Consider the following 24,302-nt stretch of genomic DNA (forward strand, 5'->3'; position numbering starts at 1 on the left):
CTTGTCATTTTCCCCAATTAGCTACAAACATTCATGTGCACTATTTCAGGGGATGAATGGTATGTATTATTAAGTAAGTACTTGAATATGAATTAATAAATAAATTCATATCATTAATTTTATTTATTATTGAACTATATAATAATTATGGCCCATTGTGCTACATACAGAATTACTTTGCTTCAATAGTGTTGCTACACTATTGGTTGAGTACTAGGAAAGTTCGGCATTCGGAGTTGCTCGGTCATGTTTACTACATTGCTTTTCTTGAATGGTTGCATTGTTGATTGTTGATGGGTAGGATATCATTTTAATGGACCGATCCTACATCCATGGTTTTGCCCTCCTTTCATTGTGGATGAAACTATATTAAGAATTGGAGAAATCTTATACATATTCGCGTGAGTCTGCCTACTCTTCCCCTATCTACCGTTCTTTATCAAATGGACGTGTCCCCTTCCCTATGCCACTCTTATTTTCATACTTCCATCTAGTGGCCACATCTATCCTCCTACTTTTATACAACTCCTATGTCCAAGTGTTGGCTATGCTTCAATGTGGCAGGGCGCTGGCGAGGACATTTATTCTAATGGGCAAGATGCTTACAAGAACCGGTGATGATATGGTGGATCTTGGAATTTTCATAGACCAACCGTGACCTAATATGTTACCAGAATATATGATTGAAATTTTATCTACATATGTTTAAATCTGTGAGATCTCTATAGTAAAAATAACTAGATTGCTTGATTGTTCTTGCTACAATTAAATTCAAATATCAATTTGCTATAACTAAGAACTCGTTATATATCCCCTAGCCCATGGAAGATGGATAACTGGTGTTACCATATGTTGATCTTATTATTTTAGAAGGAACAAATTGTTATGTAGGAAATAATTGTTACTTTTCCATGGTTAATTATGACTTATAAGTGCATCCATTTTCAATGTTAAACAACTTCTATTCTTGTGTTGGTTTTTGGCATGACAAAACATATCACGAGTGTAAAATTGATAACAAAAAAGTTGATTTATGTGTGAGTAGATGCAAATATTTGGTAAATCAACTAAATATTTGTACACTTGTAATGATGGAACATCAACCTTTCAATAAATTTTCACTTGGGAAAACATATATGCCTCTTCTTAAAGAGTAACCACTTATGTCTTACAAAATTAACAGGTTGCTCCTGTCAATCAACATAATGCCTACTAAATCAACTTAAACCCTTGGCAAATGTGGCAGGTTCGTCGGAGGATTACACACCTTCCAACTTGCCAATTACTTTGTCACCACCAAAAACTCCAGTACATGTTTCAAGCAAGTTGCAAAAGTATTTCAATAAGATTTAGAGTAACCTCATTGCCAAGAGATGGTGTCCCATCCTTGATTAGTTGAAGGTTTACAAATATAATGCCCATCTCTTGACTTGACAAACTATATGAAAGTCCCATGCTTAGAGAATGCAAAACAAGTTTGAAAACACATAAACATAGGTTGAGTTAGGTGATGCATACAAACATGATTGTAGAAGGCTCCCCTGATCTCTTTACAGGATATGGGTTGGCACACATGGTCAGTGTACAATGACCATTGTATACAGTTGGAAAGTAAAAAAGTTTCAGGATTGTGTGTGAGAATCGCCTTCAAAGCCCTATTCTATATTAATGATAGCAATGAGTATGTATGTTGTTTTGGAAAAAATAGTTATCAAATCAAGGTCGAACTAATTATGAACATATGTGTTACATTTTACTTGGTTGGTGAGTCATCAAGGGTTGTGTGTTGTACAACAAATTTCTTTGTGGCAAGGACATGGAAGTCAAAACATAAAATTCCAACGCCAAAGAACACTCTGGGCATGAATAATTGTCAACCCTAACTTCCCAAAATGAATAAGAATGATGTCCCATGGGCTAAGAACTATGGGGATTTGCCTGTTATTGCATATCCGACTACACATGAAGAAACAATATGTTCCAAACACTAGACGTGCATCACGACGGTCACATGTCAGACGCTTGATCAGGCATGATCAGATGCTCCCGCTTGCACCGCGTGCGCCTACCTTATCTTCAAATGAAATGTTGGCATCCAGTTTCTCCATCCACATAGGCCCCCAACCTCTCATAACTTTATCATTTTTTCTCGTTGCTCTTGGTTGTTGACTCCATCCTTCACGAAAGCAAATCCCCTAGGATTCCCGAAGCTCACATCACGCATGGATGCCCCAAGTTCATACATGCGTTGCGTTGATGCTTCATCTCTCTGTTACCGCAAATTGGATGACGCCACTGCTGGTAGCCATGGCACCGCACAAGTCATGATGCACCCATCACCACTGCAAAAGGAATTGCAGCCTTAGGTCAGTGCTCCTTGAATAACTCCATCCCACCTCACTACCACCCGCACCGTGCGTGGTACTACAACCACCCGCACCGTGAGGTGCAGACGCCCGCACGAGGAGCAGCAATCGGCGGTAAGAGAAGTTCGGACTCGTCGCCCACATGCTGGACCTAGACACCACCGAGTAGCCACAATATGTACTAAAGAAACCCACGACCTCAGGACATGGTGTTGGTATGATTTACTAACCAATGCAGTAATTTGGCTAAGTTTTTTAGTGTAATAAACTAAACTAAAAAAATAGGAAATTTTGAAGCTCCTACAAATTATCATTTACAGTATAGTAAAATAGTCACCTCAAAATTAATACATTTAAAAAAATCATACTTTGCTAGAAGAAGAAAATTTAAAGTTGGTCAACATTAATGCAACGTAGATCAAAGAATTTTTTAATCTAGATTACTAAATGGTACACATTTGGAGGCAAAATTCATTGGTGGACCTGGTTTATATGTTGCATACGAGTCCAATATATGCACGTAGTCCCATATGATAGCTAGATGTTGTGCCATGCATTTAAGCAACTATATATCTGTTTTCATCTATTATGTTCATAGTTTTATTCAATAGTGACCGTATCTAGAAAATAGCACACCACATTAATGTGCATATCATGTAGAAAATCTTGAAATTATTTGGAGAGAGAGGGGTGCACAAGCACGACATCAAAATTGTCAGATTCATGGGTTATTAAATGTGTATATGTGAATCTATGTAGATATGAATATGTTTTAGTGGAGCATTCATTAATTGGTTCCAATGCATCCATTGCATGTCAATGGAATCTCATGTGTTGTTTGTACGATGTGTGATCACAGATTACCAACATTAAAAGAAAAGATATGCTTACATTAGTAGTAAGTAGTGGATCATATGTGTAGAGTAGTTAGTCAATGGAGGATATTAATAAATTCTTTGCAAGTACATACACAACATGACGACATTGACATATGCACGTACACAACAAAACGCCATTGATATATGGGGCCACCGATAACTAAATTGGATGGAAATCCTATGTGTTATGCATATGTGCAAGCGGCGGAGACCATGGTTTGAGTCCTACACTCTACGATGAGAGGAGCACATATGTCATGCATGCATAAGACAGGTGTGTGCTCTTTGGCAAGATTGAAATTTATCAACACTCAGCACGCATGCATGTGTTGTCTCTAGCAATCTGCATGTCCATAGTTGTATCTGTTCCAAATCACACAAATCTCAAATGAATGATAAAATCTTAAGGTCAACTTGACATTTTTGGCGTGTTCTTATGAGGTTCATAAGCAGTTTATCTGTTTTAGTTAAATCTCTATTTGTGTGGATGAAAAGTATACCAATATAGAAAATTAATTCGTGAAAGTAGGTTTGATACCTAGAAGGGCTATAAATACACTATCATGCTCCTTACTCTCCAACTCCAAGCTCTAAGCATTCTTCATTGATCATACTAGCCACAAGTGTGTAGTTTTCACCTATTTGGTGTCACGGATCCATTCATCAACCAAGGGTGGATCTCATCAAAGGAAGAGGAAGCAAGGTCATTGCTCACCACAACAGGCACATAATCATTTATAATGAGAAGAACAAGAGGCACAACAACATTGTGGATGTTATCAATGAATTATTCCCTTCGAATACAAGGCAACATGTAACAGATCTTTATGTCAAACTCACCATGGAATCATATATTATGCATTCAAGGAAGGAGAGTTATGTTGGTGGCCACACACATAGTGTTTGCCCCATTAACCAACTAAAGAATAACTTTGGAGTGTTGGGTGAGGAGAGTGGAACTAGAAGCATATGTGGCATCAATACCATGGGTGACCATGTGATTGGCGGCTATGGGGTACGAGAGGAGGAGGCAACAACCAAGTATGGTGATAGATTGATATTTGGTCATGCCTTGGAGGATACAAGGATCACACACACTAATGAAGCCATGTTGATTTATACAAGAACAAGATGTAGGTGTTGTGGAACAATACTCCTAGTGATCAACCAGTTGTTCCCCCATGCCAAGTAAGGTTTTGGACCATCGATGAACACACATAATCAATATATGCTATACTTTTTTCATGTAATTTAATTTTTAATTTATATTAAATTACCATATACTAATTAATCATGTTGTGAATATTTATTTTATGTGATAGTTAGGTTATATTTATGATGATATATTTGCACTTATGGTCTTGTCAATAATACCTCCTAGATAAGTTTTGGGCTCATGAACTTATTGCATCCCTTACTTTCCTTTGTGATTTGTCAAATTTATGTGATTTTAAATTAGTTAAAATTAATGTAATAAATAAGGCCATTAAACTCCACTATGATATTATTTGTCCAAATTCTAAAGAGTGATAACATGTCGAACCATACAAAATTGCTAAGATAATGTTTACGTAGTTTACGATCATATATATTACAAAATGTTCATTCATCTAAGGACTTATACTAAGCATACATACTATGTAGTGCCATAATTCCATTTAAATAAGAATGTGTGTTGTTGAAATGGTTCCAAACCTATTAGACTCATAGTTTCCTTCAATGTATACATCTTCATAAGTCACGTAATTTTGCGTTTCTAAAATTATTGATTGCTACAATAAAACAACTCAATCAGCAATTCATCTTTGTATTCCACAATTGAGCCTAACAAATTCTAATGAACCTTGTTTTTGCAGGTTGTTTCTTTATGGTTGCGTGTCTGTGATCGTGGCGACTAGAAAAACAAATCCAAGAACTTTGACACTACTAAAAGTAATGTCCAAGTCTCAATCCATGCAAAAAAGTACTTCAAGAGGCTTCATAAAAGGGTGTCATTCAGGATGCAACGTTATAGCATTAATGATGTTGGGCTACACAATGATGACCTATGGGCGGTGAACAATAGTTCTAGTCCCTCGCAAACGCTTGGTTTTATCGGGATCAAAAATGAAACAAGGTTTTACTTGTAGGCTCCAGCACGTTCGTCCATAGTCAGGAACAGCCAACCTCGATTGTGGCCACCTACAACAAATAGTCAACAAGTAAATCAACAATGAGCGTGGAATGAGCATCAGATGTTGGGTCTTCTACAGTTGTAATGGACGACATGGGAAATTTTGCTCCATCATGTCAATAAGGATCGACTTGTTTTCCTCTTGGCAATGTATGAATAAGATGTAGTGGATCATAGGTTTGGGACATTTTTGGGAAGCTATAAATTAAGGTAAGTGTATAAACGAATTTCCCTCCAAAAGATGGCAACGAATATACTGAAGACAGTACAACTAAAGTTCATGTTTGGGAAGTCAATAATTATGTTTGTAATAAACAGTGTATTTTACCCTCTATATGTACCATTATTATCTTAATATAGTGTTTTTTTCAGGTCCTTGATTTCATAAAAATATAATTATGTTTGATTTCCACACTAAAGTTAGCATATATGTTGTCTCTATAACTTGCCTTGAGTAATATATCATACAGGACGGTTGCCTTCATTGCAAAACTGAAGTCACCCCATGACAATACACAAGAACCTTAGAAATGATGCTCAATATTTATTGACTACATAAAATAGGATAGAATTGTAATAATACTTGAAAATGGTATCATCTACTCGATAGTTTTGAAAGCCTCCGAAGTCTTTCCTCCTTGTCGGGCCCCCGGTTCGGCCCATGGACTAGAGTAGCTCGGCTCGGACCCCTAGTTCGGGACACCATCACTTTCTACCATTGTTACTCGTCACTCACTACAAATTATCTTGATATAAAATTACACGTTACTATTATTTTAAGTGCTTGCTGAGAATACCTTACTCACAACCATTTATCATTTCCTTCTACTCCTCGTGGGTTAGACACTCTTACTTATCGAAAGGACTACGATTGATCTCGTATACTTGTGGGTCAGCACATGTCAATGACATGTGTGTGCTCTCTGGCAAGATTTGAATTTATCAACACTCAACAGGAATGTGTGTGTTGTGCAAATTTGTTATATGTCATAGTTAGGTTAAGTTTGTGATGATATATATTTGCAGTTTATTTTATATATATAGTGTGGTACATAATACCTCCCCGACAAGTTTTAGACTCATTAGCTTATATTCAATATTTTTGTTTGTGATTTATAAAATTTATGTGATTTGAAATTAGGTAACATAAATGAAGTTCAATAAGGCCATTAAATTCCAATATGACATTACGTGTTTCAATTCAAACAATCGATAACATGTAGAACCATACAAAAATGCTAAACTAATGGTCAATTGTAGTTTGTTATGGCCACCTATGTTAAAAATGGCATTCATATATGGGGAAAATGATAAACATTCAATACCACAATTTAAAAAAAACTTCACAAAATGGCCTATCTAGTATGAAAATGCATTGTTTTGAAGCCATATGGCCATGGCCACATGCATCCATGAAATAGTCCATGATAACATGAACAAAATTTGCACAAGCATGTGGATTAACATTCTAAGCAATATTGTCATAGGAATTTTCAATTATTTTGTATTTAAAAAATATTCATCTTTCATGCACGAGAAATGACTTTTTGTGAAAAAGGTACCTCAAATAAGTTTGAAAATAGGTTATTTGCATTTTTCTCATCAAAAGTATACCACATTGGATGCACACTACTCAAATTCCACAAATTTCAGATTTGTATTGATATATTTCATTGATTTAGTGAATTTCTAGGGATTTACCACTAGTAGCTCAAATTTGAACTACAAGTGTGATGTAGTTTGCTCCTGAAAATTGGCAAAACATATTTAAAGATTCATATTGGTAGTGTATCACTCGGCACAATCAAAGTTGAATTTATCAAACATTGACTATGAATGGCATCCTAGCAAGTTTGACCACATTTTGGAAAAAAAAAACTAAAGAGAATGAAATAAGTCTCAAAAATTGAAATATTTTGCATGGATACCTTTTATGTGCATTAGTTAGTGGGAAAATGATAAAGTTACATTACCATAAAAATTGGATCACAAAATGGCATATCTAGTATGTTCATGCATGGTTTTGAAGCCATATGGTTATGGACATGGCCACATCAATGGGACAGTCCGTGATAACATGACTAAATTTGGTACAAGCATGTGGATTACCATTGTAAGCAATATTAACATAGTAATTTGTAATTCTGTTATACTTACAGTAAATATATTTTTCATTTTCCAACTCAAAGAAATGACTTAAGCACTTCAAATGAGTTTGAAAATTGGGCCTTTGCATTTTTCATCCAAAGTAGACCACATGGGATGCCCACGTTCAAATTTTGTGAATTTCATAGTTTTATTTCTATATTCAATGATTTAGTGAATTTCGAGGGAGTTACCACAACTAGCTCAAATTTGAAGTACAAGTGTGATGTACTTTGGTCCTGAAAATTGGTAAAAGAAATCATTTCAAGCTTTCATATTGGTAGTTATGCACTTGCACAATCAATGTTGAATTTCCGAAACGTTTTCTATGAGTGTCCATCCTAGAAAGTTTGACCACATTTTGGAGAAAATTAAATAATTCTCGAAATTTGGAATCCTTTTGCAAGGATCCCTTTTATGTGCACTAGTTAGTGGGAAAAGTTATAAACTTGCTATGTCTCATATGTTGGACTACTTTTGGATATGTTCACTCTTTTAGTAATTTTTGCAAGTGCATGCCACTCTCCTTGTACATTGGACTATTTTTTGTGGTTTTGGCATGTTACACTTTTTTGGTAAGTATTGCATGTTACACTATTTTGGTAAGTTTTGCATGGTGCATTGTTTTTCAACATGCAAAACCCACTAGAAATAGGAAATCCAAAACATAGCATACATTAAATGAACAAGAATATTCAGATAAAACATAACTAAGCATAGCATAACTCACTCGATTACCACTGAATAACCATATTCACATAATTGAGTATCTCATGAACATACTATTTTCAATTACCACTAGGCATCCACATGTCGGATTCTTGTGACTACAAGCAACAAAATTAAGTATCTACTTGAGGCGCTTAAGATGGCGAGCCACGAAGCGGTTGGAGCGTTGATATTTTTGCTCAAACTGAGCGAAGAGCTCATAGTGCTGCACCACTATTGGGGAAGTCTTGCAGCCTGGCTTAGGCTCGAAGGTGACCAACGCCATATCCTCGCTGGCATTTGTCTCCTAGGGATCTTGCTCAACCATCTGGACATTCTTATCGTCCATATGAATCATCAGATTCATGTCTCTCGGCATAGGCTGAGCGATGATCTCCAAACTCCCCTGATGGCCCTCCTCTTTGCATCCCCGGGCTATGTAAGGATCTCCAAACTCCCCTAATATCCATCATGTTCTACCTCCCCTTAGTAACCGTCGACAGAATCCTACTACTCGTTAGCATCCTCCTCCTTATCAGCATCCTCCTCCTCGTCAGCATCCTCCTCATCATGATCCTCCTTTGCATCCACCTCCTCTATCTCCTCATCGACGACCTGTACAATCCAAAATTTACCGTCCCTTGGGCCTCTCCATACATCGACGAGAGGCAAGATCGGTACTCGTTCCAGCGAGCTCATTGTCCAGAATTCAGAGACTCCATCGCGTCATCCATTTCCTAGAGTAGAATCCACATTATAATTGCCCCCTTGCCTTCAAGAACCACCCTATTTGGTTCCTCCCTTGTCACTTCCAAGTTTAGGCCCAACACGTGCACCACGAGAGCTTTCGAGCTCGGAAACTAGGAGCATGTCTCCTTGAACTTTGCCAGCAAGACTTCTTCTTCGGTGCAAAAATCATCCATCGCCCTCTTCCATCCAGGTGCTAACAGGATCATTATTTCAATTTAAAAAACCAAAGAATGAAAATCTCACTCTATTATTCAGAATAAACTTACGTAACTTTTAGAGAATCATACATTGGATATCCTAGTTCCAAATGTAATCTATAAAAGGGGGTCCTATCAACGAGGCCTAATTTCTAGGGTTTTATATTCGCAAACTCGATGGCACGAGTACCACCGGCATGAATACAATCCTAAATAGGCATTGAACTTATTTGCAAAGTCGAGCAAACAAACTCATTAAACAACAATTTAGCCACCCATTCAATCTACTTATGATGAGTCCTAATTTCTAGGGCTGCAATTTGAAACTTATGCTCAGCCAACAATCTCGTATTGACCCAGTGGATGGGCCAAAGGGTGCCCACTGTTGCACCAAATCGATGTGCCATTGAAGCTCCTTTCAGGTGGACGGAGGGAGTGGGCGGTGGGGATGCTCAGGGCACGAAGGCGGTGACCGTGTTGGGTTGCATGGGGATTGTGGTTGCGTGGGGATGTGTGGGAGATGTGGCTACTCGAGGTCGGGCTATTTTAGGCGAGAGGTGTGATAGCTCACCCGGCCCAAGTCCAGCTCGTCATAAGAGGCCTCATCCCACCTGTCATAAGTGGCCCACATGTCATAAGATACTCAATCCCATGCATCAGTAACAGAGCCAGATAACGCTCAACTTATTTGACCGGAGGGCAAGGCTCAATTTGGGCATTTGTAAGAATGGGTTGAGTAGTGGAGGGGGTGAGTGAGGAAAGTTAGATGGCATGGGCGAAAATGAGGACAATTAAGGAAGGAGGGGCACAGAAATAGAAATCCTTGATAATAATGAGTTGGAGGCAAAGATGACGATGCGGGAGGTGCCGACTAGCCAAAATAATGTAGTGGAGGTGCCAAAGAACATGTTGTGTTATCGATGAGCAATTCCAAAAATAGGTTGCTTTTGACCAAGGAAGGAGACGTGCTTGATCATCCTTTATGCCCTTATCATTTTCTCAATTAGGTATTTGTTTTTTCTGTGCACTTTCTAGGAGATGCATGGTGTGTATTATTAAGAAAGTCCTCGGATATGAATTGATAAAGAGATTCATATGTTTAATTTTCCTTCTTATTGAACTATATAATCATTGTGGCCCATTGTTATCTTCATACAAAAGTTACTTCGGTTAAAAAAAATCGTTACGGTACTCAGTGTCTACTAGGGAACTTGAGTGATGGGAGCTACTCGGTTGTGTTTACTGCATTGCTTTGCTCTCATGGTTGCAATGTTGATCTTTGATGGGTTGTATATCATTTTAATGTCCCACCCTGCAACCATGGTATTTTGCCTACTTTTAGTGTGGATCAAATTCTATCGAGCATTGGAGAAACCTCATACTACTTCACGTGTCGGGGGGATATCCTATGCCCCCTTTGAAATTCACGAGACACCGCCTCCTCTTCCCATATCAAGCATGCTTTGTCAAATATCCTCAACCCCTCTCCCTATGCCTCTTTCATTTGCACCCTTCGATCTAATGGCCACAGTAACCTCCTGCTTTATACACGTCCTCCGTCCAACTGCATGGGATGTGCTTTACTGTGGCAGGGCGCTAGTGAGGATGTATATTCTAATGGGCAAGAAGCTTACAAAAACCGGTCATGATATGGTGGCACTTAGAATTTCCGTAGACCAATCGTGACTAGTATGATGGATAATTGATATTTTCTATACATAGGTTTAAATATTTCTGTTCTCTAATAAAATATAATAATACTACTCCATTGTTCTTGCTCCCATTAAATTCTACTATCATTTTACTAGACTTTTATGGCAAGTACTCATTATATATCCCCTAGTACGTGCAAGATGGATAATTGGTGTTACCATACATTGATCTTCTTATTTTTCTAGGAAATAATTGTTACATTTTCATGGCTATAATAACTACAGCCATTTTTATTACCAGATAATGTTTACTCTTGTGTAGGTTGACAAAACGTATCATGAGTGTAAAATTGACAATGATAAATTTGATTTATGTGTGACTGAATGCAAATATGTTGGTAAATCAACTAGATTTTTGTACACTCGTAATGATGGAACTTCAACCTTTCAATAAGTTTCCCCTTGGGAAAACAGATATACCTCTTCTTAAAGAGTAACCAGAGGATTACACACCTTTTTTGGCTTGTCCACTAGAAAAACATATCCAAAAACTTTGTCACCACCAAGTGTCCGGTACAGGTCTCAAGCCACGAGCGGAAGTATTTCGACGAGATTTAGAGTGACCTCATTGAGCTGGTGTGCCAGCCGTAATAAGTTGAAGAATTGAAAATATGATGCCCAACTCTTGACTTGACAAAGCTAAGAGAACACAAAAAATTCTACTCCCTCCGTCCCAAAATAAGTGTCTCAACTTTATACTAGCTATAGTACAAGTTTATACTAAGTTCAAGACACTTATTTTGGGACGGAGGGAGTACAAGTTTAAAAACACAAGGAACGTAGGTTCAGTTAGACGATGCATACTAATTCTCTTTACAGAAGGCGGGTTGGCACACATGGTTTATGTTGTATACAGTTGGAAAGTAAAACCGGTGCTGGACTGTATCAGAGAACCGCCTCCAAAGCCCTAGTATTATACTTTGTGTGCTGTTTAGAAAAATGTTACTTATTAACTCAAGATCAAACTACTCCCTCTATTCTATAAGCCGTTTCGGCAGTTATATACTCCTAGTTAGTTATACATTTTATGGTTGACGAGTCCTGAAGGGCAGTGTGCTGTACAGCAAAAGTCATTGCTGCAAGGAAATGCAAGTCGTAACATAAAATTCTAACGTTGGAGAACAATCCCCAACATGAATAACTGTCTACATCTAGCAAATATATGTGTGATAACAAATGGGTAGATCGAATCAACCATAGGTAAAAGTGGTTTGTCTGATTGTTCACTTGTGATTTCTCTGAGAAGCATTTTGCAGAATAAAAGACCTAAAGCAAACACAAACACATATCACATCCAAGTGGCATTCCGATTTCACGACCTCGCAATAAATACCAAAGCAAACACAAACACATATCACATCCAAGTGGCATTCAGATTTCACGACATCGCAATAAAGCAAACACATACGCTCGTGCATAACGGCCAGTAGCACATATCAACTGGGTAGAAACCCCTCGGGTAGCAGGCTAAAAACGACAGATAAGTTTGTCGCATCACCAAAGTTGGGCATTACAAGTTCCGTCCGTCCAAGCTTTGTTCACTGGACCAAGAGCTGATGGTACCAAAATGCTAGCATCCTAATGCACCCGCAAATCCCACATCAGGGCTTGAGTGACAGGGCCAGCCCGAACTTGGGGCTCTTCTCAACGGCCTTGGTATCAACCTCGGTGGAGAAGGTGATGACAGACTTGGGCCTCCACGCGTGCTGGATGAGCGCACTTGCGATGCCAAAGTTGTTGTAGCGCCCCTTAAGGGTGGTCAGGGGGTCCAGCTCGTGCTGCGTCCCCACGGTGATGGTGTTCTCGTTGCTCGAGAAGCTGTGAGCGATCTCTGCTCCCACAGCAGTGGTGAGCTGCACCTGGTGGTAGTAGGAAGCAGCCAGGGTGTTTCCCTTGTTGTTCCTGAATTTGATGATTAAATACCATAAGTACCACATTTACGAATACTCTATAGGCCAAATTGGCGTTGCATCATGCAGAAGATCATGCAAAGACAGAAACAGGTGCACTTTGACCCTCCTTTGGCAATAAAATAATCGGATTCAGAAGCTAACAATAAAGACTGGTAAGGGCAATTGGGAATTGTAGAATGTAAACGACATGTTAAGATCAGAAATCAAACAACCACAGATCTAGCAAAGCTAACAGTACACCAAAACACTGGAAGAAACAACTTACAGCATCAACGAAGCAGTAAGATCTTGGTTAGTATGGCTCATTCCAGCATTGTACTTGGTGAAGTCCCCAGAGGCAGTATCAAATGCAACATCAAGACCAAAAGCAAGAGCCTTAGTCCCAATTACACCAGAAATGTTAACAAGAGGGTTTGGATTCAGGCCAACACTGCCGTTGATGCCAAGATGGGGATGCAAGTATTGGAGTTCAGCCTGAGACCACGAGAATTCAGATTAATTCTAAATATTTATCAATCAAGCTACAAAAGTGAGAATTGGTAATACAAAAGCAATGTTTGCAGCCATAGTTAGCAAGAATTCATATGCACACTAAGAGGAGATCAGAAAGATAGTTCAACACTCTGATACAAAAGTAAAAGGTGATAATACCTTCCCAGGGGTAGACTTCTGATAGGGGAAAGGAAGAGAAAGAACTCCCTTCAAACCTGGTTTGCACAGCTCAGGAATAGTGATTGTAGTTACAACCTGGTAAAAGGGAAAAACTAATGTAACTGATATAGTAACTGGGGCCTCCGATTTCAGGAGATGTAAACATCAATGGAAGACATTGTATTAGGCGAGTGACAAGTACAAAGGGAGACGAAAAGAACTCACACTTGAGTCTGAAGTTGCTTTCACATCCACTGTGAAATTCTTAATCTTCACCTGGGTCTGGAGGTCGCTCAAGATAGCTTCATTTTTCTTTGTGCTTGAACTAGTAATTGTCTAGAAAGATGAAAACGAGAGTTAGTACAACACTGAAAGGTTTTGACACACAGCACTACATATTTGTTTAGAAACATTGACAAAGAAATTTTGCGTTTGCAGCCATAACTATTGAGAAAACAAAAATGACCATAACTTAACACACCATGGCAATAATACAGTAAGTTCATTTATTTATTCAAGAGAGTGATTCACAAATAATAAAATACAATAACATAATTAATTCTCTTGATTAGATCATGCTAGGTGTGCCAACACGAAAACATAACTGAAAGCATCTTAGTTCAGTCCCCATCAGGATTTTATAATCGTTAAACAACATAGTCAGTGACCCATTATCAAGCACACCAAGAAGGGTAGAACCAATAACACAGAACATTTTAATCTACAAATGCTATAAATAAATTCACTGGATACTGGTTGGTAAAATTCAACAAGTATATAGCTTCTAGCCCAAGCAAATAAAATTGTATGGAGCAATAGATACACTATTTCAACTCAAGACCAAGTTATTGCTGAATGTATCAAATCAAATACAACAGGAACCAACGGCACATCACAAGAACTTCATCAGATATACAGAAACTGAAATTACATGCAAATCCAATAAAAAAAACTTCCTAGATAAGTCATGCGGGTACTACAACAATCATGGCACTTCCATGTGAGCAAACCCACAGGGTTGAAAACCAACTGATATTGGTAATACCAACCAAGCAATGATGGAACAGAATTCATCTGCCACTACCTCTGTGCACTGATATAAGAGATTTCTGCAGTTCATTTCGAACTGCAAAAATGTCGTTGTAAACAGCTAAAAAATACACTAACCTCCAAACACTGCAAGCATAGTGTCGGACAATCCAATCCACTGTAAACAACAAAACCTGAAGCGGAACCTGACACGCTAAGTAACAAACCCCTCTTACAGCCACGAATCAGAAGAGCTGCAGCACACCAAACCCAAAACCCACACAATAATAATGTCACAATAACAAGACACAAACAGGCAAATCCGATACCAATCGCACCACATGTCGACAACGAATCTTCGACAGGGGACTGGCTACAGGAACCATTCACCAACATGGACTGAAGCAAAACCAAACCACTCCCGAGTCGACCCTAAACCCTAACCCACTATCCTCCTAAGCGCCGCCGCAACCAAACTCTAATAGAAGCAAGACGAGTAACAGTACAAGCTGTAGCATGGGAGCGGGAAGGAACGGGGGGAGGGAGGCACTCACGGCTCCGTTGGCGGCGGTGGTGGTAAAGGTGAACTTCTGGCCCGTGGTGTAGTCCCTGTTGAGGAGATCTGCAGATCCCAGCCGAGGAGAAAACAAGCGTCAGCGAGGCGAACAATCACCGAAGCCACCGAATCGAGGGCGCGGCTGTGGGGAAGAGGGCAAGGCGTCCTTACCTCTGGCCTTCTTGCCGATGTCGGCGTAGAGCCCCGGGCCGGCGGCGCCGGCGGGAGCGGCGGCCGGGGTGGGCTTGGGGGCGTCCATGGCGAGAGGAGGACGGCGGCGGCGGCGTCGGCGGGGGGTTCCGCGGCGAGGAGAGGAATGCGATTTGGGAGGCGGAGACCGTGTGGGAGGGAGGGAGGGATGAATGGGACGGAGGGCTCTGGTTTTATCGCCGCGCCCCGTGGGGCTTAGATGGACGGCCCTGATCTGCCGCGGGGCGGGTCGAGATTATCGCTGGCGACCTTCTTTCTCTTCAAGAAAAAGATGAAGCCGCCGTACGCGGATGACTGATGCGATGCGATGAGCCTCGTGTTTTGTTTTTGTTTTTTTTAGAAGAAAAAAAACGCCTCGTGTTCTGAGAAGAAGATGCGGGTGGTTGGTGAAGGCTGCAGCCTGCAGCGGTGTCCATTCTCCTCCGTTTCTTGGGCAGAAAGATGATCGTTTTGGGTCAGTCGATTGGGGCCATTTTCGTGTTGGCGACGCCATCCCACACCAACGGACTTCCCATGACGAATCTGCACCGTGAATCATCAACCTTCCAAGTTCGAACTCATCTTCACTGGCTATGGCTCGTCCATGGCCGAGGACTTACGGGCGTGCTCAGGCCTCACTACACTCGCCTCGATGCCTCCTTAGTACTCCCCTTTCTTCCCAAACAAGGTTGTTTTAGGGCGGTGATTTTCGTGTGGGACATAACCGAGAAAACACGATCATAATAGGGGAAATACACTGGAGCATATGGGTGCTCCACCCCCCTATACGACAACTAAATTCAAAAGATATCAGGAAATTTCAAAAAATAACTGAAATCTTGGGATCTCAAACTTGGGCACCCAAGCTACTCACATCATAGAAAAATACCAGGAAATGCATCCAGGACGAAGAAAATGAAGTGGGAACTAAATCCTTCCAAACCGTTTTTTTTTCATACATAGAAAAATTGTCTTTTTTGCCAAGGATGAGTTTCCTTGTATTTTTTCACAAAATTTCACACGGAAGTAGATTAGACACCCAGGTTTCATATCCCAAAACCCGCGAGTTTTTTTTTAAATTACCCGGTATTTTTTTAAACATAGTGTTCATATAGGGATGTGGAGCACCCAGGTGCTACAAATCTTTTCCCATCATAATAGGGCTAAACTGCATACACAATGTTCAGGCTAACGAGGCTGGACATTCTGCTCTCCCTCAAAAAAGTTGTTTCACAGAAGATTTCACAGCTAATGACGGTGACAAGGAAATATTAATCCTGAGGTAACATCACACTCACAGGTATGACAAGAAAATCAACAGTGACAAGAAAAAGCAGCTGGGAAACAGAAGGAGATTGATAACCAAATTATGTCATGGATCACACTCACTGTCAGCTAAGAAAACGCATCAGGGATAATAAACCAACCAACCAAGCAAACAGCCCAGGTACTCGCTAGCATCAGCATCTCTGTCTGTCTCTCCATCTCACTTAACAAGGCACGGTATTTCAAAGGCGAACCAAAACAAACTGCGGAACAAACTTCAGCTATACAAGACAGGCAGCAGGACCGTCGCAAAACCCTATAAAAATAACTCTCCAACTCGGCACCAGGTAGAGGTAGGCAACACCAACAACAAATTAAGCCGGTCCGTTGTTGTCGCGGCAGCAGACTAGAGAGGACATTTTTACATCAGAAGCAAAACAATCAGAGGAGCAAACTGCCGTCCATCCAAACGTCCGTCGCCGCACTACTCAAATGGAATGGAGGATCCGCGTCTTCACCGTCTCCATTCGGCTTTCATCGGTCTCTCTGCACAGGGATTTAGTGTTAGGACAAGGCAAGTTGAGCTCAAGTGGCAAATGCGATACACAATCCAGCCATCTGTAGCAAACACCATTTAAATGCAGCACAAAGAATAAATATGGGATTTGATGATTATTCTTTGGAACCTTGACCCGATTCAGAAAACTGGCTCACATGCTATTCGCTCCGAGTGATCTTAGGGAACAGCTCAGTTGGTTTATCTGCTTACTATAGTGGGAACTAAATAAAGATAATACTAGTCAATTATCTGATTGCTTTTGTAGAATCAAATAAAAAGGATATGAATTTCATACAAAATTTGGGCATGGAACAGTTTGTCACAATATTTTATAGCAAACAAAGACAAGAGAATATGATGCATATAACAATAATTTGGCTTCTTCCAACAACCTAATTATCTTTGAAGTAGCAAAAACATATTATGCATACTGAAGATAAGAAGTCTGACAAGGCATGAAACAGTGTTACTAATGTAAACATATCATCTTTGAAGTAGGCAAAAACATATTATGCATACTAAAGATAAGAAAGTTTGATAAGGCATGAAATAATGTTACTAATGTAAACATGAGTATTATCCACAGATCCTCTACTACTTACCGGCTGCGTCTCTTGATGACAGCATAGACTTGTCGACTTTCGCTGCCTCTTTAGTACCAGGATGGATTGGCCTTTGTGTACGCGGCGAGTGCGAATTCTGCTTACCATTGGCAGGGGAAGGGAGGGAATGGCGGCGTGTGTAGACAGTTTTTTCTGTTGAATCAGCGCTAAGTCTGGGTGATATCTGTCCACGCAGCTTCGCCTTTGCAGATTTTGTTGCAGCCATGTAGCTGGGCACAGCTGGAGAGTTTTTCGAGCCACCGTTCTCTGGGTACTCTGGCTTCGTTGAGAACGAAGACCTCCTGTTACCACCTTTCAGGCTTTCGGCAGATAGAGGTTCTTCTCTGGATCTCTGCTCCGCATCATTCACCAAAGCATTTTCTTCATTGTCAATGTCTTGCAGAGGCATAACTTCAACTGCTGTAGCAACAACAGTTGGCTCATCAACTTTTTCTTCAGTGGTGACTGCGTATGGAGTAACCTCCACTTCAGGTGTGTAATCAGGTACAAAGATATCAACCTTTGCATTTTCCAACAGATCATCATGGTGAGGTTCTTGAATCTCAGGATAAACTGGAACTTCCTGTGCAGTACGTTGTGGTTTCTCACATTGGACCTCTGGGTAGTCAGGGGTATCAGTTGCAGGACTAGATACCTTTGAGGCTTCGGCCATGGAATTAGTTACCTTCCGAAGGCTACGCTTAACCTTCTCAAGTTCAGTTAACTGGCTATCAGGCACTGAATCAGCAGGAGTGCTAGTGAACTTCCTTGGGTTCCTTCTTGGTTTTTCAGTTTCCAATGGCATGTTTGTTTGAGGGGCGGACTCAACTGACATTGCAGAACTCTTCCGAGCATTGCGTTTTAATTTCCCTGATTCTGTTTCCATCGCATAGCTGGCCCTCTTTGTCTGAGGTTTGGCATCAGCAATAGCACTTCTCTTCGTCTGGTAAATGGGTTTCCAGACACGACATATGGTCCATCTCTCTAACCAGTTGAAGGCTGAATTGGGATCCCTCTCATCATACTGAAAGTGAAGAGCCTCTACCAGAATCGGTGAAGCCAGAAGCTGCAACATATACAAAGAAAAAGGTTAATTTGCAGAAAGACAGCAAAATAACTAGATGGGAGGATGGCATGTGTTTGGTCAATGACCGAGCACAAAAACCAGACAACAGGTCAGGATAATTTGTTTTGTATATATCCATCCCTCAAATAACTACTGTAGATGTTGAACATGTATACCTTACGAGCAAATGCGTTTGAAGCAAACCTTTCCCTCCATGCATCTGGTTTAGCACCCTGAGAAAAGGCAAGGATAGTTTTTTAGCGGAAAGACAAGAATTGTATATTTAGAATTTTGTAAAGATACCAAATATTGTTTTTTAGCGGAAAGACATGCAAATATTTTCAGTTTGCTCAACCTTACGTACAAACAAAAATGAAAGCATTTAAAAGATCCAAGAACCTGACCACAATGTTCACAATTGGCATTGTAGTGTTATTGTTTGGTTAAACTGAACCAAAAGGGCAGTCATTTAAAAGTATATAGAAACATCCGTGTCATCTGAATAGCTTTGTCCTAGTGATCCTAATGTTCAATGTACAGATATATAGCTTTATCTTCAATGCAATAGCAACAAAGAGCTCTTGTTTTGGTTCTGATAAGAAGCATAACAAAGTCCCTTAGTCCGGTTACAACTGAATAGTATGCAAGTTAACCCTCAACCATATTGTCTTTAGTATATAGATATCTAATGTGAAAAAAACTGAAATCATTTTTCCAATTGAACTACAATAATAAGGTATAGTTAACATATTAAAGAGACACTTGAACTACAATGATAAGCCGATGAGGTGAATTTAACATTTGTATGCAAACCAGTTGCAAAAGCCTTATGACACTTGAAGGATAATCATGACAATCTGTCTGTTAAGTACACAAGTGACATTGTATTGTTTTCATGGTCTTAATGAAAGGTTGAAAACTTTTTTTTTTAGTTTAACCATATCTCACATTATGTGTTCCGCACATAAAACACTAATAAAATCATGAACATCCATGTTCAATAAGATTATAAAGTTATACAAATAAAAAGGAGCACTCATTTGCTCTCATGATGAATAGTATACCGGGTATTGAATGAACTAGAATGAACAAGGAATTTACCACAGACGTCTGCTCGGCAAGCTTCCAACTGAATTGAATTGCATCACTAGAAAGTCTGACATTTCTACCACGAACAATAGCTTGGAACTTCACAAGCAACCATGTAGCACGGAGAGTTGAAGCAGCTTGCCTCCTTACAAGATGGCCACGAATCAGTGCCTGAAGTCGTATGATTCCTTTCAATGCACGGAAAGCACGACGTGCCTGGACCAATGTGAGGCTAAAATTAGCATGGTTGTAAAGCAAAACAGAAACAGACCAAGTGGCTATGGCAAGAAATTCTTTCATGGCAGCTTAATAAGATCATTAAGAGTGTGAACTGTGTGCACAGGAATCCAAATGAATAGGAACACTATTAAATCATGAATAATCAGAGGTATGACAAAAATTATTGCCCTTTTTCTGATCATTTTAACACAAGAATTTTTTCAACATCAAAGATAAGCATTACCAGGTAACCACGGAAGGCAGCTTGGGCCTTGACGGCTGCTTGTTCTTCCTTCAACCTCTCCGGATCATTGGACAGCACATCAGACCCGCCAGTGCTCTGCTTATCCAAATCATGGTTCACTTCGTGCTGCACAACCGCCTCGCCTTGCGAGCTGGAATTCTCGCCCTTCCCAACCTCCGGCACGGCGTCATTGTTGCGCGGGGTAACGAGCACCGGCTCGGAGATCACCGGGGAACTCTCCGAGAACCCCGGCTCCTTTCCGACAGCCACATACCCTCTGTTGCTCCCGGCCTTCTACACATGGGAAACAACAAAAGCATCATTTGCAGCCAGCAGATCTCTGCTCTCTAGTTGCAATCACATAGCAGGCAATTCCGTGGAATCCTCGGAAAAAATCAATTTTGACCTCCAAGTATTGACATACCGATAAATCTTTGGCCTTGGCGGAGGCAGACCTGGAGGTCTTCTTCCCGAAGAGCACGGACTTGAGCCACTTGGCCGGGGACTTCCCCATCGGAGCCGCCTCCAAGCCCGCCGCGCGCCGGAGGTTGAGGACCCTGCAGCGGAACCGCCGGACACGTGAGTGCGCAGATCTACACCGCGGGCAATTGCCAAGCAGAGAAAAACTTCCAGAAACCGCGGCATCCACCCAAACCCCCAAAGATCATGAGCACTGTCGCAGCGAAAGCAACCACGGCAACTGATAATTTCAAAAAAGAAAAAAAAAAGATAAACAGAAACGGATCAAAGGAGGCACGGAAAGGGTAAGGGGGCGGGGAGATCCGCGGCTGGAACAGTCCGCGGGGAACTCCACCCCACCCACGAATGCAGCGCCGGAGGCCTCGGGCCCGGCCGAGAAAAACGCTCGAAGCAGTCCCGCCCTGGAGCCGCAAGCAGCGCAGATCTAGGGGGCGGGGGCGGGGGCGGGCAGACGGATCTGGGGAGCGGCGGCTGGGTCACTCACCGGAGGAGGAGGAGAAGGCGGCGCAGGCAGAAGAACCCTAGCTCCCGCTCTCCTGACTGTATGTCTGCCTCGGACGCCACCCTACGCTACGCCTCCATTCATTCCAGGGAGAGGAGGCCAAGGAGTTGGGCACTGGCACTGGCTCTGGCGCTGGCTGGCTGGCTGGTAGTGTAGTAGCAGCAGCAGCAGCAGCGAGGTGAGGTGACGGCGACAGCAAGAAAAGAAAAGAAAAAGAGCAGCGGATAGAAAAGAAAAATGAAATACAAGAGGGAAGAAAGGAAAAGAAAAAAAAAAGAGTGTGAGCGAGTGAGCGAGTGAGAGTGAGCCAGTGAAACGCGGGACCCACCTCCTCCAGCGGAACCACCACGTCTCGGTGACATGTGGGCCCCCGTGTGTGACTCAGCCCGATGACCTGCGGGACCGGGCTGGGTGGGTCCCGTGCCTGGCGTCGGCACGCCGGTGTGGGGGAAGGCAGGAGCGTGCGTGCGTGCGTGCGGTCAGTTTTGAATCGCGCCGCGCGGTGAAAAGGAGGACGGGCGGGGTGGGGCCGGTGTCTACCGCGGGGCCACCGGTCAGCGGGGTCGGGGTATCTCCCGCCGTGGTCCGTCGCCCTTTTCCGCGGAGAAAGGTGGCCGGCCTCGCCTTTCTTTTTCTCACCGGCTAGCGGTCCAGCCCCCTCCTGACCGGCTGAGCGACGGGAGTGGCGGTGGGCCACGCGTCAGTCGGCGCCGCTGCGTGGGTCGTGTGGTGGCCGAAGTAGCGAGTGCGACGTGAGTTGATTATTAAGCGGGCGTCGGGGGGTGGGGCCTCGCGGCATGTGCGGTGATTAACGCCTTAAACGGATATCACGGTTGTGGATTAAGGACGACGACGGCTTAGATGCCCTGGGGAATCTTTTCCTTTGTTCGTTTTTGCGGGGAGTCGGCCATTGACCTCCATCGCCATGATAGCAAAATCCGCATGTGCTTTCAATCAAGTACATCCTCCATCTTAAATACTACTCCCTCCGTTCTTAAATATAAGACCTTATATATATATATATATACTAGCAAAAAAGCCCGTGCGTTGCATCGGAAAAAACTCGCACTATTCACATCTTTTTTTCAACATGACGCCCTTATGTGTCCGCCTCGGACCGCTACACACCGCCGCTCGCGTGCACCTCGCCGTCATCAACCGGATCCAGCCCTCCGCCGTCGGAACCTTCCCCTCGTCGCGGATCATGTCCGCCTCGGACCGCTGCACTACATCCCGCTGTTTCCTTACATCGCCTGGAACGGCGACAGCCTCTTCATCGTGCACTGCTGTGTTGATTCGGCTGCGTCACTGCGCGTTGCGCCTCCTAAATATTTATTTCAATAATCACTTTAATATGCTTTTAAAATTTAATTATCATCAAAAAAAGAGCACAATTATTATATTTGCAGCGGAAAAACATGAATAGAAAATTCATGAACTTCACTTTTCATAAGCTTTTATTTATGTCACTTTTTTATTTTTCTATACAAAAATCCGTTGGATTAATTTGAATAGAAAAACTATATGAAAATCTGCCCAAAACAAACTGGACAAAAACAGGACATGTAAAAGAAAAAACGGCCAGGGCAGTCTCGGCCGAAACCGGCCGAGTCACCCAGCGCCCGAGCCCACTCCCGCGTGGCTCCCGGTCTGGGGCGCCGGCTCGCTCTGTCGGCCCACTCCCTCCCAAACGCCCGGTAGGCGAGCTAGAGTTTCGCCTGTGTCGTCGGATTTCATCCGACGGTCCAGCGTGCCGATCAGGAGTGCAAAACCAAATGCGTGCGGGGCGGGGGGAAACCTAGCTCATTTCCTCCCCCGCGCGCCGCTCTCAAACGCCAACCGTTCTCCACCTTCTCGCAGATCCCGACCGTCTCTCCGGCGACCACATCACCAGCCCGCTCACTCTGCACCGCGAATCCGAAGATGGAAATATCCGACGACAGCAAGAGGGGCAAGGAAAAGCCCGCGGGCAGAGTGATGTACCGGTCCCGATCGTCTATGTGCGGCCTGCTATTCCCCGTCGGCTGCATCGCAGGTACCTCAAGGCCGGCAAGTACGCGGAGCGCATCGGCGGCGAAGCCCCCGTCTGGCTCGCCACCGTCCTAGAGTACCTCGTCGCCGAGGTAGGCATCCTACCGCCTCCTCATTCCCCTCCCCCGCGCTTCCTCTGTTATTCGATCTCACCATTTCTTTGTATCTGTCCAGGTGCCCGGTACTGAGCGAGCCGAATGGTAATTGCCAGAGGGGTTTACATAAAAAACGGAACGTTTTTTAACTTAAAACAGGAGTGTGGGTTAAATTCTTAGAAATACACGGACTCTTTTGCAAAAACGGCAACGACGTAGACGACGGACGACAGAAGCGAACCGCGCTTTATTATTAGGGGAGATATATAGCGGCTATTGCTTCCGTCGGAAAACTCACCATGATATTTTTATAAAAAAATCCCGATAATTTATGTTATTCAACCCGCGCTCCATCATTTATCTGCAACGCAAAAGGAAAAAACGATTCGCTGTAAAAATTATACCCGTATGCGTCGCCTCCTCCCGTCGACCCTGGGCCACCCTGGCCTGTGCCCAGGCCGCCGCCACACCACTCGCCGCCGTGGCCGACCTCAACCGCCACCGCTGCCGATCTCAACCCACCCGCCTCCGTGGATGTACCTTTCCTCGCTCACTGCCCCCGTTGCGGCGCTCGAGCGCATCGCGTCGACCCTGGTCCATCCTGGCCTGTGCCGAGGTCGCTGCCACACCACTCGCCGCCGCGGCCGACCTCAGCCACCACTGTTGTTGATCTCAACCCACCCGCCTCCACGGTCGTACCTCTGCTTGCTTGCTGCCCCCGTTTCGGCGCTCGAGCACATCTTCTGGATCAAATCAACGCGATAGCTACAACGACTTGGGATGATGCGTCTGCTCGATGCAGAACGGCGGCGGAGCGAAGTACTTGCAGGTGGAGGCGGGCCTCCATGGCTCACATGGGGAACTTCGAGGTTATGGCACGAC

General features: G+C 42.6%; 2 protein-coding genes and 1 pseudogene across 3 annotated transcripts; 1 reads left to right on the plus strand and 2 right to left on the minus strand.

Moving 5' to 3' along the window:
- The first annotated feature begins 2,572 nt into the window (after nt 1–2,572).
- On the plus strand, nt 2,573–5,460 carry LOC123401586 (annotated as a pseudogene).
- Nucleotides 5,461–12,281: 6,821 nt separating this feature from the next.
- On the minus strand, nt 12,282–15,429 carry LOC123448379 (mitochondrial outer membrane protein porin 2-like). Its single transcript, XM_045125238.1, has 6 exons — nt 15,250–15,429; nt 15,077–15,144; nt 13,719–13,829; nt 13,494–13,589; nt 13,108–13,316; nt 12,282–12,831 (listed from the first exon to the last, which is right to left on the minus strand). Exons 1-6 carry the CDS (start codon nt 15,335–15,337, stop codon nt 12,531–12,533), a joined length of 873 nt encoding a protein of 290 aa, XP_044981173.1. The 5' UTR covers nt 15,338–15,429; the 3' UTR covers nt 12,282–12,530.
- Nucleotides 15,430–16,605: 1,176 nt separating this feature from the next.
- On the minus strand, nt 16,606–21,461 carry LOC123448368 (protein IQ-DOMAIN 31-like). 2 transcript variants are annotated; one of them, XM_045125224.1, is made up of 7 exons: nt 21,277–21,461; nt 20,737–20,869; nt 20,313–20,603; nt 19,862–20,065; nt 18,937–18,993; nt 17,695–18,760; nt 16,606–17,079 (listed from the first exon to the last, which is right to left on the minus strand). In XM_045125224.1, the coding sequence occupies exons 2-7, from the start codon at nt 20,824–20,826 to the stop codon at nt 17,048–17,050; spliced, it is 1,740 nt and encodes a 579-aa protein (XP_044981159.1). In that variant the 5' UTR covers nt 20,827–20,869; nt 21,277–21,461; the 3' UTR covers nt 16,606–17,047. The 2 variants fall into 2 exon arrangements, with proteins under 2 accessions (XP_044981159.1, XP_044981152.1); XM_045125217.1 differs by having other exon boundaries at nt 20,313–20,606.
- Between the last annotated feature and the right edge of the window lie 2,841 nt (nt 21,462–24,302).

Source organism: Hordeum vulgare, chromosome 1H (genome assembly GCF_904849725.1).
Source record: "Hordeum vulgare subsp. vulgare chromosome 1H, MorexV3_pseudomolecules_assembly, whole genome shotgun sequence".
NCBI classification, from domain to species: Eukaryota; Viridiplantae; Streptophyta; class Magnoliopsida; order Poales; family Poaceae; genus Hordeum; species Hordeum vulgare.

What these genes read in the sequence shown, in the direction of transcription:
- LOC123448379 (XM_045125238.1), bottom strand. Translation starts at nt 15,337, where the DNA reads ATGGACGCCCCCAAGCCCACCCCGGCCGCCGCTCCCGCCGGCGCCGCC. An exon ending in CCACCGCCGCCAACGGAGCC is followed by an intron (nt 13,830 to 15,076) that starts GTGAGTGCCTCC and finishes TCATCTTTCTAG; the next exon opens with ACAATTACTAGTTCAAGCAC. An exon ending in AAGCAACTTCAGACTCAAGT is followed by an intron (nt 13,590 to 13,718) that starts GTGAGTTCTTTT and finishes CCCTTTTACCAG; the next exon opens with GTTGTAACTACAATCACTAT.
- LOC123448368 (XM_045125217.1), bottom strand. Translation starts at nt 20,826, where the DNA reads ATGGGGAAGTCCCCGGCCAAGTGGCTCAAGTCCGTGCTCTTCGGGAAG. An exon ending in CCAAGGCCAAAGATTTATCG is followed by an intron (nt 20,607 to 20,736) that starts GTATGTCAATAC and finishes TCCCATGTGTAG; the next exon opens with AAGGCCGGGAGCAACAGAGG. An exon ending in TTGCCGAGCAGACGTCTGTG is followed by an intron (nt 18,994 to 19,861) that starts GTAAATTCCTTG and finishes GCCTTTTCTCAG; the next exon opens with GGTGCTAAACCAGATGCATG.